The 16,680-nt window shown below is 42.6% G+C and overlaps 1 protein-coding gene across 5 annotated transcripts in view; it reads right to left on the bottom strand.

Moving 5' to 3' along the window:
- Nucleotides 1–16,680, bottom strand: part of LOC133471342 (zinc finger protein 609-like) — a 150,768-nt gene that overhangs the window by 55,923 nt on the left and 78,165 nt on the right. Inside the window, exon 1 of one of the 5 annotated variants that reach the window (XM_061760826.1) lies at nt 8,410–10,169. The exons of the other annotated variants lie outside the window; for them this stretch is intronic. Within the exon in view, the coding sequence (XP_061616810.1) occupies nt 8,410–8,433 (24 nt within the window). The 5' untranslated portion in view covers nt 8,434–10,169. Of the gene's footprint in view, nt 1–8,409; nt 10,170–16,680 lie in introns of those variants that run through there. 5 annotated transcript variants of the gene reach the window in all.

Below are 16,680 nucleotides of genomic sequence, written 5' to 3'. Positions count from 1 at the left end.
GTATTTTTATTTGTGTATGAAATTCCCTCACTGAAAATGTTTATAGCCAAGAATAGAGTTTGTTGCTCAGTGTGAATTTAAGAAATAAAAGTTGATAACCAAAATAAAATACCAAGCAAAAACAGTTTATCTGAATACTAGAATATTTAATAAAATTTTTAGGGAGCTACTAGAATAATAAAATATGCGATAGCTGCATCCCAGTCAGGACTGAGACAGTTCTGAGTCCCAGAGATGAACATGCTTTGGTTCAAAATGTGCATATAAACACAAGAGCAAAAGACCTTGTGAAGGTGCTGGCTGAAGCTGGTAAGAGTGTGCCATTATTCACAGTGAAATGAGTACTGTACAACATGGGTTGAAAGGCCACTCTTGCTGGAAGAAGCCATTACTCCAGAAGAAACATCAAAAAAGCCAGATGACAGTTCGCAAATCCACACAGTGACAAAGACCTTTTTGGAGACATGTCCTGTGGTCTGACGAAACTCAAATTGAATTGTTTGGCCATAATGAGCATCGTTACATTTGGAGGAAAAAGCAAAGAAAATTTATTTATATAGCGCATTTCATACACAAGGTAACACAATGTGCTTTCCAAGATTAAAAGCATTTATAAACAAAGAAAAAAAACAAATATTTGAGCCAAAGAGAAAAATGAAAATACAATTAAAACGGCGTGCAGTGCAAGAAAGATCATTTAAAAGTGGAAATGCTCTAAAAAGCATGAGAAAAAAAAAGTTTGTAACCTGGACTTAAAAACATTCACACTTGGGGCTGACGTCACTTCTGTTGGCAACTTATTCCATTTGTGTGCACCATAACAGCTAAATGCTGCTTCACCATGTTTGCTTTGGACTCTGTGCTCCACTATTTGACCAGAGTCTGGAGATCTCAGAGCCATAACCGGGTTTATTTCCCATTACCATTTCTTTCATGTATTCAGGACCGAAACCAATTATCGACCAGTAGCAGAACTTTAAAATCTATTCTAAAGCTGACTGTAAGCCAGTGTAGAGACTTAAGAACTGGAGTAATATGTTATGACTGCTTTGTTCTGGTCATAACCCAAGCTGCAGCATTCTGAATGTGCTCCAGCTGTTTAATGCTCTTTTGGGGTAGTCCAGTCTGAACAACATTACAGTAGTCAAGTCTACTTGAGATAAAAGCATGGCTGAGGTTCTTCTGCTCTCCTTGGCACATCCAAGTCTTCAATCTGGATATGTTCTTCAGCTGGTATAAGGCTGTTTTAGTAATTGATTTGATATGACTGTTGAAAGTCAGGTTGGAATCTATCACTACACCAAGGTTTCAGACGTGTGCTGTGTTATGTGTGTGTGTGTGTGTGGGGGGGGACACACCAAGATGACAGATGGGCATAGTATTAGTTATTAGTCGAATGAAGGAGGGCCATTTTGTGTTTTGATGGTCATTCCATTTGTAGGTGATCTGATTCTTTGTCCAGTAAGCTAAAGTTGTAAAGGAAGATGAATAGGAGCGGCGTTTGGAGGGATTAGCTGTTAGCACACCGAGACAAACGTGCTTCTGCATGCGGCCAAGCGCCCCCCTGCTGTTCCTCTGTCAGTTTGAGATGCTTAGCAACTTCACTGTTTCGTGGCATAAGCTTTTTGGGGTGTCGTAGGTGAAGAATTCTGGTCATAAAATCCATGACTGGAAAGGAGCCAATGCAAAGGTCTGGCAAATGGCGACCAGTGTGCAGCCGGATGATATTGGAATGATACGGCTCGTGTTATTGGTCCAGTGTTTTTTTGTTTTTTTGTTATTGGATCGATGAGTGTGACATTATTTTTTCCCCAATATCGGGCCAATAGTTATTGGTCCAATAGTTATCGTAAGGTATCCCTAATCTTTATTGATACTTTTGCGCTCGTTGCCTTCAAATCTGCCATCCAGCAGACAGACCGACGTTTTAAACAGACAACACATAATGCGTGGATCAGACTACAAGGCAAATTTGCAATAATATATATACAAGGCATATTTGCAATAAAATCTTGTATTCTTGTAATGCAGCCCTATGGGGGGCACAAGTCAGTGCAAACTGTAGGCCGGTCCCAAGCCCAGATAAATGCAGAGGGTTGCGTCAGGAAGGGCATCCGGCTTAAAACTTTGCCAAACAAATATGAGCATTCATCCAAAGAATTCCATACCGGATCGGTCGTAGCCCAGGTTAACAACGTCCGCCACCGGCGCCATCAACCTGCAGGGCGCCGTTGGAAATTCAGCTACTGTGGGTCGAAGTCAAAGAAGAAGAAGAGGTGCAAAGCGGGTTCTTCGGCAGAAAGAGAAGAGGAAAGCACAGAGCCTAGAACTGAATGTCGGGACTTTGAATGTTGGGACTATGACTGGAAAATCTCGGGAGTTGGTTGACATGATGATGAGGAGAAAGGTTGATATATTGTGTGTCCAGGAGACCAGGTGGAAAGGCAGTAAGGCTAGAAGTTTAGGGGCAGGGTTTAAATTATTTTACCATAGTGTAGATGGGAAGAGAAATTGGAGTCGGGGTTATTTTAAAAGAAGAGTTGGCTAAGAATGTCTTGGTGGTGAAAAGAGTATCAGATCGAGTGATGAGGCTGAAACTGGAAATTGAGGGTGTTGTGTGTAATGTGATTAGTGGGTATGCCCCACAGGTATGATGTGACCTAGAGGTGAAAGAGAAATTCTGGAAGGAGCTAGACAAAGTAGTTCGGAGCATCCCAGACAGAGATAGAGTCGTAATTGGTGCAGATTGTAATGGACATGTTGGTGAAGGTAATAGGGGTGATGAACAATTGATGGGTAAGGAAAGGAACTTGGAGGGACAGATGGTGGTAGACTTTGAAACAAGGATGCAAATGGCTGTAGTGAACACTTTTTTTCCCAGAAGAGGCACGAACATAGGGTGACCTAGAAGAGCGGAGGTAGAAGCACGCAGGTGGATTACATCATGTGCAGACGATGTAATCTGAAGGAGGTTACCAACTGTAAGGTAGTGGTAGGGGAGAGTGTGGCTAGACAGCATAGGACGGTGGTGTGTGAGATGACTCTGGTGGTGGGGAGGAAGATTAGGAAGACAAAGGCAGAGACGAGAACCATGTGGTGGAAGCTGAGAAGGACGAGTGTTGTGCAGTTTTTCGGGAAGAGGTGAGACAGGCTTTCGGTGAACGGGAGGAGCTTCCAGAAGACTGGACCACTGCAGCCAAGGTGATCAGAGAGGCAGGCAGGAGTACTTGGTGTATCTTCTAGCAGGAAAGGAGAGAAGGAGACTTGGTGGTGGAACCACACAGTACAGGAAATCATACAAGGAAAAAGGTTAGCTAAGAAGAAGTGGGACACTGAGAGGACCGAGGAGAGGCGAAAGGAATACATTGAGATGCGACACAGGGCAAAGGTAGAGGTGGCAAAGGACAAACAAGAGGGATATGATGACATGTATGACAGATTGGACACTAAAGAAGGAGAAAGGGATCTATACAGGCTGGCCAGACAGAGGGATAGAGATGGGATGGATGTGCAGCAGGTTAGGGTGATTAAGGATAGAGATGGAAATATGTTGACTGGTGCCAGCAGTGTGCTCGCTAGATGGAAAGAATACTTTGAGGAGTTGATGAATGAGGAAAAAGAGAGAAGGGAGAGTAGAAGAGGCAAGTGTGGTGGACCAGGAAGTGGCAATGATTAGTAAGGGGGAAGTTAGAAAGGCATTAAAGAGGATGAAAAATGGAAAGGCAGTTGGTCCTGATGACATTCCTGTGGAGGTATGGAAGCATCTAGGAGAGGTGGCTGTAGAGTTTTTGGCCAGCTTGTTCAATAGAATTCTAGCGTGTGAGAAGATGCCTGAGGAATGGAGGAAAAGTGTACTGGTGCCCATTTTTAAGAACAAAGGTGATGTGCAGAGCTGTGGGAACTATAGAGGAATAAAGTTGATGAGCCTCACAATGAAGTTATGGGAAAGAGTAGTGGAGGCTAGACTCAGGACAGAAGTGAGCATTTCCGAGCAACAGTATGGTTTCATGCCTAGAAAGAGTACCACAGATGCATTATTTGCCTTGAGGATGTTGATGGAAAAGTACAGAGAAGGTCAGAAGGAGCTACATTGTGTCTTTGTAGACACAGAGAAAGCCTATGACAGAGTACCCAGAGAGGAACTGTGGTACTGCATGGCGAAGTCTGGCATGGCAGAGAAGTATGTTAGAATAATACAGGACATGTACGAGGGCAGCAGAATAGCGGTGAGGTGTGCTGTAGGTGTGACAGACGAATTTAAGGTGGAGGTGGGACTGCATCAGGGATCAGCCCTGAGCCCCTTCCTTTTTGCAGTGGTGATCGATAGGCTGACAGATGAGGTTAGACTGGAATCCCCGTGGACCATGATGTTTGCAGATGACATTGTGATCTGCAGTGAAAGCAGGGAGCAGCTGGAGGAACAGTTAGAAAGATGGAGGCATGTACTGGAAAGAAGAGGAATGAAGATTAGCCAAAGTAAGACAGAATATATGTGCATGAATGAGAGGGGTGGTGGGGGAAGAGTGAGGCTACAGGGAAAAGAGATAGCAAGGGTGGAGGACTTTAAATACTTGGCGTCAACCGTCCAGAGCAATGGGGAGTGTGGTCAGTAAGTGAAGAAACAGGTCCAAGCAGGTTGGAACGGGTGGAGGAAGGTGTCAGGTCTGTTATGTGACAGAAGAGTCTGCTAGGATGAAGGGCAAAGTTTATAAAACAGTGGTGAGGCCAGCCATGATGTACGGATTAGAGACAGTGGCACTGAAGAGACAACAGGAAGCAGAGCTGGAGGTGGCAGAAATGAAGATGTTGAGGTTTGCTCTCGGAGTGACCAGGTTGGATAAAATTAGAAATGAGCTCAACAGAGGGACAGCCAAGGTTCGATGTTTTGGAGACAAAGTTAGAGAGAGCAGACTTCGATGGTTTGGACATGTCCTGAGGAGAAATAGTGAGTATATTTGTAGAAGGATGATGAGGATGGAGCTGCCAGGCAAGAGAGCTAGAGGTAGACCAAAGAGAAGGTTGATGGATGTCGTGAGGGAAGACATGATGGCAGTTGGTGTTCGAGAGGAGGATGCAGGAGATAGGCTCTCATGGAAAAGGATGACGCGCTGTGGCGACCCCTAACGGGACAAGCCAAAAGGAAAAGAAGAAGATTCTGATACCATCACATCCGTTTTTTATGATCCTTAGGCTTTATCTTGTCAACTCAAACGTTATACTCTTTACTATATATATATATATATATATATATATATATATATATATATATATATATATATATATATATATATATATATATATATATATATATATATAGACATACACACACACACACACATATACCCTTGGCAAACAGGTCCTAGGTGAGCGACCAGACAAAGCACGGCTCCAAAAAGCCCTATGATGAACAAAATTAATGGATTTAGCTTTCCCTTGCCCGGACGCGGGTCACCGGGCCCCCCCTCTGGAGACAGGCCTGGAGGTGGGGCTCGAAGTCGAGCGCCTGGTGGCCGGGCCTGCATCCATGGGGCCCGGCCGGGCACAGCCTGAAAGGGTAACGTGGGTGCCCCTTCCCATGGGCTCACCACCTGTGGGAGGGGCCATAGGGGTCGGTTGCAGTGTAACCTGGGCAGTGGCCGAAGGTGGGGACCTTGGCGATTCGATACCCGGCTACAGACACTGACTCTAGGGATGTGGAATGTCACCTCTCTGGCAGGGAAGGAGTCCAAGCTGGTGTGTGAAGTTGAGAAGTTCCGACTAGCTATAGTCGGGCTGCCTCCACACGGCTTGGACCCTGGTACCAGCCCTCTTGAGAGGGGTTGGACTCTTTTCCACTCTGAAGTTGCCCACGGTGAGAGGCACAGAGCAGGTGTGGGAATATTTATTGCCCCTGGCTTGGCGCCTGTATGTTGGGGTTCACCCCGGTGGACGAGAGTGTAGCCTCCCTCCACCTTCGGGTGGGGGGACGGGTCCTGACTGTTGTTTGTGCAAATGCACCAAACAGCAGTTCAGAGTACCCACCCTTTTTGGAGTCCTTGGAGAGGGTGCTGGAGAGCGCTCCCGCTGGGGACTCCATCGTTCTGCTGGGGGACTTCAATGCTCATGTAGGGAGGATTGGGAGGAACGCCTCTGAGGGTCGCTACAACTGTGAACCCATATAAATAAAATATTACATCATATACTGTAATTACATACAGTATATACAACACATTGATGAATAACCAGTTTTGAAATCAGCCTATTCAAAACTCGATTATTACATTTCTTTTCATAGTGGGTTTGGTAACAAAAAAATGCTTGCAAATATCTCAATGGTATTATACCAGAACACAAGGAGCAATTTTGATTTGCTTTTGCGGGTCACATAAAATGATGTGGCGGGCCGGATCTGGCCCCCGGGACACCAGTTTGACACCTGTGCTCTATTGGGTTAAGGTCCGGTCATTGACTTGGCCAGTCTAAGACCTTCCACTTTTCCCCCCTGATGAAGTCCTTTGTTGTGTTGGCAGTGTGTTTTGGGTCATTGTCTTGTTTCATGATTAAGCTTCTCCAGATTAGTTTGGATGCATTTCTCTGTAAATTGACGAAATGGTTTTGTCCGCTTCAGAATTCATTTTGCTGCTACCATCATGAGTTACATCATCCATCCATCCATCCATTTTCTGAGCCGCTTCTCCTCACTAGGGTCGCGGGCGTGCTGGAGCCTATCCCAGCTGTCATCGGGCAGGAGGCGGGGTACACCCTGAACTGGTTGCCAGCCAATCCCAGAGTTACATCATCAATAAAGACTAATGAGCACGGCCGTTCCAGAAGCAGCCATGCAAGCCCAAGCCATGACATTACCTCCACCATGCTTCACAGAAGATCTTGTGTGTTTTGGATCATAAGCAGATCCTTTCTTTCTCCATACTTTGGCCTTTCCATCACTTTGGTAAAGGTTAATCTTGGTCTCATCAGTCTATAAAACTTTGTTGCAAAACGTTTGTGGCTCATCTCTGTACTTGTTTTCAAAATCCAATCTGACCTTCCGATTTGTTTTTTGCTGATGAGTGGTTTGCATCTTGTGGTACACCCTGTATATTTCTTCTCTCAAAGTCTTTTTTGAACAGTGGATTATGAAACCTTCACCCCTGCCCTGTGGAGGTGGGCAGTGATGTCACTGACTGTTGTCTTTGTGTGTTTCTTCACAGCTCTCACAATGTTTCTGTCATCAACTGCTGTGAATACCCTTGGCCAACCTGTTCGATGTCTGTTGCTCAGTACAGTTTCTTTTGTTGTAATGGCTGTGCCCAATGTTTGTGCAATAGCTCTGAATGGTTTGCTTTTCTACCATAGACAGCTATCTGGTCTTCATTTTTGCTTAACAGCAAATGCAGTTTTCACAGGTGAAACCCAAAGCCTAAAACAAGCACTAGCTAATATTTAAGCAATCAATCTAAAAGGCAACACCTGAGCAACGGGAAACACCCATCAGTCACGTTCCAATACTTTTGCTCATTTCAAAAGTGGGTGGCTTCAAACAAAAGGTGCTCTGTCCAGAGTTTTTTTTTTTTTTTTTTAACACATCTCGATGTAAATACCATGAAATAAAAGCTGGAGTTCTGAACCTTTGTGTCATATTCAGCTTTGGATCTGAAACCCAAATGTCTTCAGTATACAACAAAAACAAAGGAATTGACATTGCCTTTCCAATGCTTTGGAAGGGGCCTGCGCATATTATACACACTGTCCTGGGTCGTCCCCGGGGTCTTCTCCCTGTAGGACGTGCCCGGAACACCTCACCAGGGAGGCGCCCAGGAGGCATCCTAAACAGAGGCCCGAGCCACCTCATTTGGCTCCTCTCAATGTGGAGGAGCGGCTTTACTTTTAAGTATAAAAAAAACATAAGGCAGTCATTAAAAAGGCATAAGGAGCCTGCTGTGCAACTTCACTTGAGCAGCTACCATTTTAGGATGTGACATAATAATACAGTAGGTTTGTGGCTGTGTGTTTATTAGCTTAGACCAGACTAACTAAACTAAAATGAAGATGAAAATGAAGACACCTCGATGGGGGAAACAAATTTTTTCACAAACTTTGTCACTCGTAATCATTCTTTTCCAACCTACAATTCTTGACTCAAAATGTAGCCACATCCAGATACGATGTACTGTAAGTACACTGGCCATAACATACAAGTACAGTGTGCGCAACTATAACGTGACATAATATATTCAGGGTGCTTGTTAAGCAATGTAAGATGTGTCTCAGCTTGACACTTAACTCTTTCCTGCTATTAACAGGCAGCTACTCTATATCCCAATAGTATTGTAATGCCCTGGGAAGTGGTCAAGGAGGAAGGGAGTCACCAAATGCACTGTCAGTCGCTTTACTGAACTTGCGGCAAACACAAGAACAACACAAACTTACGAGCTGCTGTTGGCCACAACTCATGCCAAGAGCGTCTTATCCCAGACTGACTTCTCCTTCCGCTGATGTCACACTCCACACCCCCGCCAGCCCCCTTAAAGGTGTATACACATGATTACAGATTCAGGATCGAACTCAGAGCGATCCAGTGTGATCGTAGCAAGAAAAATCGATACATCAATATAATGAATAAATTGTTACACTACTACTAAAAAAATCCGTCTCTCATTATTCTGGCATTTAGCAGATAGAAATAATTTTGGTACTCTAATTAACCTGAAAAAGAAAATATTTAGTCTGATTTCATATCAGACAGTGAGAAAAAATAATGCATGTCTTTTTATATAGTGTATGTAAATTTCTGGTTTCAACTGTATATAATATCCTGATGTATCCCATTAATAGTATACAATACATTCTTTTATTGGCTGTACACTACCAGTCAAATTTTTGGCACGGTTTCTCATTTGATAGCATGAGAAAGTGTGTCTAAACATTTAACTGGTTATGTACATTGCTCTGGAAATAAACCACACAATATTTAGCCCATAGATGAATAAAGATGTTTACAATGACTTTTAGGGTACTGCCATAAGCATGAAAGCTACAAAAAGCCGATTTTACATCTCCCTTTCAGAGATTATGTAAGGCTACTGCTGTGAAGACATCTGCAAATGCTAATAAAAGAACAGACATTAGTCAAAGACATCCCTCATAGCCAAAAGCAAGATGGGAAGTAAAACAGATGAGAACAAAGAGACGGCACAAAAGACCACAGGGCAAAATCAAGAGAAGTGGGGCTTCCCAATCTGCTCAATTAACATTTGGCCAATGTGACCTGTAAAACACAATATAAATCCTACTACAGGTACAACATTAGGGCTACTAATTTCATACAAAAAATAATTATCTGACGAGGTAAGCCCAAATAGAATTAGTTAATAATATATTAAATTGAACAGAGAATCATAAAAAAAAAGCAATCTATTATAATAAAAAACAATTAGCTGTGGCCAAAATCAAGGTTTGTTACAGCTGTATGTGTGGACAGTCGTACTTGTAGTCATTATATCTACAACCCCAATTCCAATGAAGTTGGCATATTGTGTTCAACAAATAAAAACAGAATACAATGATTTGCAAATCATGTTCAACCTATATTTAACTGAATACACTACAAAGACGGGATATTTAATGTTCAAACTGACAAACGTTATTGTTTTTAGCAAATAATCATTAACTTGGAATTTTATGGCTGCAATATGTTCCAAAAAAGCTGGGACAGGTGGCAAAAAAGACTGAGGAAGTCTTGTTCCTGCTTGGAACATCCCACAGACGAACAGGCTAATTGGGAACAGGTGGGTGCCATGATTGGGTATAAAAGGAGCTTCCCTGAATTGCTCAGTCAGGTGGGGCGAGGTTCACCTCTTTGTGTACAACTGCGTGAGAAAATAGTCCAACAGTTTAAGGACAACGTACAATTGCAAGGAATTTAGGGATTTCATCATCTATGGTCTATAATATCATCAAAAGGTTCAGGGAATCTGGACAAATCACTGGATATAAGCAGCAAGGCTGAAAACAAACATTGAACGCCCATGACCTTCGATCCCTCAGGCGGCACTGCATCAAAAACCGACATCGATGTGTAAAGGATATCACCACGTGGGCTAAGGAACACTTCAGAAAACCAATGTCAGTAAATACAGTTTGGCGCTACATCCGTAAGTGCAAATTGAAACTCTACTATGTAAAGCAAAAGCCATTTATCAACAACACCCAGGAGCGCCGCCGGCTTCTCTGGGCCCGAGCTCATCTAAGATGGACTGATGCAAAGTGGAAAAGTGTTCTGTGGTCCGACGAGTCCACATTTCAAATTGTTTTTGGAAATTGTGGACGTCGTGTGAAAGTGGAAAAGAACCACCTGGACTGTTATGGACGCAAAGTTCAAAAGCCAGCATCTGTGATGGTATGGAGCTGTGTTAGTGCCAGTGACATGGGTAGCTTACACATCTGTGAAGGCACCATTAATGCTGAAAGGTACATACAGGTTTTGGAGAAACATACGCTGCCATCCAAGCAACGTCTTTTTCATGCAGGCCCCTGCTTATTTCAGCAACACAATGCCAAACCACATTCTGCACGTGTTACAACAGCGTGGCTTTGTAGTAAAAGAGTGCGGGCACTAGACTGGCCTGCCTGCAGTCCAGACCTGTCTCCCATTGAAAATGTGTGGCGCATTATGAAGCGTAAAATACAAGGGAGACCCCGGACTGTTGAACAGCTGAAGCTGTACATCAAGCAAGAATGGGAAATAATTCCACCTAAAAAGCTTAAAAAATTAGTGTCCTCAATTCCCAAACGTTTATTGAATGTTGTTAAAAGAAAAGGTGATGTAACACAGCGGTAAACATGAGCCTGTCCCAACTTTTTTGGAACGTGTTGCAGCCATAAAATTCTAAGTTAATGATTATTTGCTAAAAACAATAAAGTTTATCAGCTTGAACATTAAATACCTTGTCTTTGTAGTGTATTCAATTAAATATAGGTTGAACATGATTTGCAAATCATTGTATTCTGTTTTTATTTGTTTAACACAATGTCCCAACTTCATTGGAATTGGGGTTGTATGTAAACCCTCATCTTCCGCTATTTTGGCTGGCCTGTGTGCTATAAACACTCACACCTGGCATTTTTGACCGTGATCTGGAGGTGACAGTAGCCTCGAGGTCATGTTGGTTTAGCTTATTCTATCTTTATCCTTCTGGAGTATGTTGTTTTGTTTTCTATAACAGAGAATGTGAAAACTTTAAAGTGAGTAATCCTTTTGCTGCCAACACAGTTAAATAGTGGGTACACTGTAAATACAGGAATGCTGCTGTCAAGAGTGGACACAAATGCCAAGGGAATGAAAAGATGTGCATACTGTATTCAGTGTTTCTGCACTGAAATAAAGGTGTTTGACCTCAATGATTGATTGGCTTAATTCTTGTTAATTTTTATTCAACGTGGAAAAAGGCTCACTGAGGTTATGGATGTATTTTTTTCAACAGTTATCCTTTTATAATGTCCCCCCATGCTGTGTCATCCTTAGTAAGGTTCAGAGCCACATACTGCCAAATGTTGGGCACATAATATCCACTCGTCAACCTTCCACCAAGTCTGTTTATTGTTCCTCCCTCAGGCAGAAATTTGAGCAAGCTTAAATAACAGTCAAGCATCAATAGTTAATGATTTGCTGAAAGTCAGTTGCATCACTGCATTGCAATCACGGTCCTTTTTTTTTTTTTTTTTTTTTTTTTTTTTTTTTTTTACACTCATACTGTTGCATAAACACAGTAGGCTAAAGGCTGTGTGGTTGACTGACCAACACTCGGCAGGTGGTTTGGTATACTTTCCACTTGCCTTGGTTCAACATGACCTTGTCGACCTAATTATTGCCTCTTCCTGGCTCAGCTTGCAGCCTTGAAGCTATGCCTGGCATTGTTTTTAAAATAAAAGCATGGGGATTGGGTTTTAAGTGGATTAGGATGGGTAGAGCTGGAAGCTTTGCTGGCAACATAAATGTTTATAGTGCATTTACTTTTTAGGACAAAACTTTCTAATGGTTTTAAAACACTGTAAAGAATTAACATTGTTTCAGCTAAAACAGATGTGACAATTTTATTTACAGTAGATTTAGATTCTACGCTGTACTGTTCGATATGTTCTCCTCTTTGCCCATCCCTCTTCACCAAACCCTGACCACAGTTCAGTTGAAAACAACAATGAGCTACATTCTTGTCAAGGTCATGCACTTGCGTCAAACACGGAGGGAGGCTGTGCTGAGAGAAGAAATCCAGATAAACTAAGCTGAGCCCACAAGGATTTATTTCTAGTCAGCCTGCTCTGCAGTCCTAAATGTTATCTACCAGAAAAGGGAAAACCTGACAAGAAACTGAGAGGCTCTCATCATTGACACCTCCAGCTAGACACCAACGAATCAAACTGATTTATTTTTTGATTAGTTTGTGAGATCAGACTGCAGTGAAAATGAACTAAATGAGTCATTCATGAATCCCCATTGTTTACTATGACAACAGCTGTGACCTTAGCCCAAAATGAGGAAGATTACTTAAACAACAATGATGGATCTTTCTCATTCATGTTAAGAGAGTCTACAGAAAGTCATTAAAATTCAACTATTTAGACATATTCAGTATGTTTCCCTTTGTGTTTAGTAACTTTTCCTATTCTAATAAAGTCCAATGTCACAATAAAGAACTCCCCGATTACCCAAATAAATAAATAATAAAAGAGTAATATCTACATTTAGCTATATGAGGAAGTGCGAGCCATCTTGGCCATGGCTTCTCTAAGTCTTTCCAACGATAATAAAGCTCAGTTCTATTGGATACTTTCTGAGAGAGAGCTATTTCAATAAAATGTCTACTATGGACGATATGCACGGCAACGCATTAAGCATTTCCGTGTGAAGGATTATGTGGCGTACCAGTTTCCGGTGTCCATACGTTTCATGCTACCGGGACGCCATCTGACGGAAAAATAACCTTATTCTTGAAGTCTGTGATGCTGTGAGGTTGTGTAATAGGTATATTCAATAGTTCAGTGCTGTTAATTTTCAAGGTGGAAATTTATTCAAACGTTTACTTTCTAAAGACGAAGGGATGTCTCTTTGAGCCAATACTGCGGTGTGCTGCCTGTTAAGCGACTCACAACGCGACTTTTTATTTTAACACGTTAAACAGTGACCCAGTTCTACAAAGGAGAGTAAGTTCACTTTCATTGAGACAATTTCACTATCAAAACAACAGGAGTCGGCAACAGGCGAAGCTTCTTCCCCCTTTCTCTCTCTCCCCGTTCAGCGCTGCTTGACTGCGGCAGAGTGTGAAACTACCAGCCGTTCCCATCATGGAGGCGTTATTAGAATTCCCACGCACTTTCCTGGCAGGACACGCCCTTCTGCAACATGATTGGCTCCTGCATCATGGAAAGGACAGGCTACGCATATCAGAATCAGAATCATCTTTATTTGCCAAGTATGTCCAAAAAACACACAAGGAATTTGTCTCCGGTAGTTGGAGCCGCTCTAGTACGACAACAGACAGTCAATTGACAGAGAACACTTTTGAGACATATGTAACGAGATGACCATCCCAAACATGTTTCATATTTGTACGACACAAAAACAAAGACATTTGTTATGGTTAGGTTTAGGGCTTGGGTTGGGGCTGAGGCGGTTTAGGGTGGGTTAAGGTTAGGAGTAGGGTGGGTTAGTGTTAGTGGGAAAAATTTTAACGCTGCCACACTTAAAGCAGTCGGGTGTGTTCTTCCGGAATACAGCAGCCAATCATCATGCAGCAGCGCATGGCCTGGAACCAGTAATATTGGAGCAGGTTGTGTCCTATCAGGAAAGTGGGTGAGAATCCTAATAACGCGTCATGGAGCTCTGGTCACAGGTGTGAGAAATTCTCGAGCCGTGAGAAACACTGTTCGAGTCCGGTGGTGGTGCCAGAGCAGGGGGGGAGAGGGAGGGACGGAGGGAGGGAGGGAGAGAGAGAGGGAGAGAGAGAGAGAGAGAGAGAGAGAGTGAGAGTGTGAGTGAGTGAGCGAGCGAGCGTTGGGAAGCGCACACAGAAAGGTTTTTTTTTTTTCTTGCATTGGCGGCCACAGCGAGTTGAGATTGAAAAAAATATCAATGACGTCACCAATTAGTCAACATCAACTAAACTATCATCATCATAGCGTCAACTACAAAAAAAATAGTCGTTCAACCCTCTCCTCTCAGTATGACTGTGAAGTCCATGTGACTGCAAATGACACCGAAAATAATGAACATGAAATGAAGACATATTTAAGAGAAATTGTGGTACTGTGGTCGAGAACGACCTCAAGACAACTTTAGTGGTGTATTTTTTCCATTTTGGACGTTTTACTTTAAGTCTCATCTCTGACTCAGACATAGTGGACTCGCAGTTTTCTCAAGACATGTTTTAGTCTTGGACTGACTCGAGTAAGCATAATGTGATGTCTTCTGTGAGGATGCCGCAACAAGGTGTAATGGAAATATATCTCCATTAGCAAGCAATAAATGCACCAGAAAGACACTGGAAACGGTTTGCAACTACAACCCAAATTCCAATGAAGTTGGGACATTGTGTTAAACAAATAAAAACAGAATACAATGATTTTCAAATCATGTTCATCAGTCCATCATATCATTAAAAGGTTCAGAGAATCTGGAGAAATCACTGCATGTAAGCGGCAAGGCCAAAAACCAACATTGAATGCCCGTGACCTTCGATCCCTCAGGCGGCACTGCATCAAAAACCGACATCAATGTGTAAAGGATATCACCACATAGGCTCAGGAACACTTCAGAAAACCATTGTCAGTAAATACAGTTTGGCGCTTCATCCGTAAGTGCAACTTAAAACTCAACTATGCAAAGCAAAAGCCATTTATCAACAACACCCAGAAATGCCGTCGGCTTCTCTGGGCCCGAGCTCATCTAAGATAGACTGATGCAAAGTGGAAAAGTGTTCTGTGGTCCGACGAGTCCACATTTCAATTTGTTTTGGGAAATTGTGGACGTCGTGTCCTCCGGGCCAAAGAGGAAACGAACCATCCGGACTGTTAAAGTTCAAAAGCCAGCATCTGTGATGGTATGGGGCTGTGTTAGTGCCAATGGCATGGGTAACTTGCACATCTGTGAAGACACCATTAATGCTGAAAGGTACATACAGGTTTGGGAGAAACATATGCTGCCATCCAAACAACGTCTTCTTCATGGACGCTATTGCTTATATACAGTGGTAAACATGCCCGTGTCCCAGCTTTTTTGGAATGTGTCGCAGCCATAAAATTCTAAGTTAATGATTATTTGCTAAAAACAATAAAGGGTATCAGTTTGAACAGTAAATATCTTGTCTTTGTAGTGTATTCAATTAAATATAGGTCGAACATGATTTGCAAATCATTGTATTCTGTTTTTATTTATGTTTAACACAATGTCCCAACTTCATTGGAACTGGGGTTGTACAATGGGGTTGTACAATGATAAAGGCAGGTTGAGCACAAGAAGGTGCCTGAGACATTAATTTAAGTTATGCAGAAGTGTTTTGGGGGAAGCAGGGGTAAAGTGAAACCCGCTGTAACGGACCAAATCTCATCTCTTGCTGCCAGCTGCTCAGCAGAGGTCTGCTGCTTACAGCCATCTGAGTTTGATGACCTTGTTAGTTTGAGTGCCTAATCTGCTAATGCCCTGATAAAAATAAATAGTCAGTGCAGTCATTGTAGTCCTCCTCCTATCTGTCTGCAGATGCTGTCCATGAATACAGATGATACATCCATCTTTACCTGTCCAATGGATTTACAGTCAAACTGACAGTCCCTGGGGCTCAACTATGGTATTTGCCAAAACTATGATTTATGAAGATTACAACAGTATAAAAATACTTAAAATTTCTGATTATTATTGGGGAGCCGTGGCTAAGTGGATATGAAACCCTAAACTGTTCCCCCGGGCACGCACGCATAGTATATATAAGTTAAACTTTCATAGATTAGATTCAGGACCCACAATTTCAAGTATTTATTTTTATATCATTTGGGTTTCCAGCTCATAAAACCCACAAAATCAGGAATTGCAAAAATTAAAATACTGTTAAGAAATCCGCCCAAATTTTGCAGGCCATAAATGTTTTAAACGGAGTGTCACACACTAATCATCTACTCAACTCAAAGCACCTGCACAAGTTTCCCCCCAGGTCTCATTTAATTGCTTCAGTTTGGTTCAATTGTCTCAGTTGGGTTCAATATGGGGAAGACTGCAGACTTGACAACTGGCCAGAAGACCATTGATACCCTCCATAGGATGGGTAAGCCACAAAGGTTCATAGGTATGGAGGCTGGCTGTTCACAGAGTGCTGTGTCCAAGCATATCAATGGAAAGTCTAGTGGAAGGACAAAATGTGGCACGCGAAGATGCACCAACAAAAGAGATGACCGTGGGATTCAGCGGATTATGAAACAGAGAAGATTCAAGAATCTAGCAGAGATCCAGAAAGAGTGGAATGAGGCGGGAGTCACAGCTTCAAAAACCACCATATTCAGACGCATCCGGGAGATGGGCTACAAATGTCGGGTTCCTCGGGTCAAGTTACTTCTGAGCCTGAGCCAACATAAGAAGCGTCCCAACTGGGCCAAGGAGAAGAAGGACTGGACTGTTGGCCAGTGGTCCAAGGTCCTCTTTTCCGATGAAAATAAAGT

This window comes from Phyllopteryx taeniolatus, chromosome 2, assembly GCF_024500385.1.
Source record: "Phyllopteryx taeniolatus isolate TA_2022b chromosome 2, UOR_Ptae_1.2, whole genome shotgun sequence".
Taxonomy (NCBI): Eukaryota; Metazoa; Chordata; class Actinopteri; order Syngnathiformes; family Syngnathidae; genus Phyllopteryx; species Phyllopteryx taeniolatus.
The sequence above is the reverse complement of the archived record's forward strand: the minus strand, read 5'-3'. Positions and strand labels throughout refer to the sequence as shown.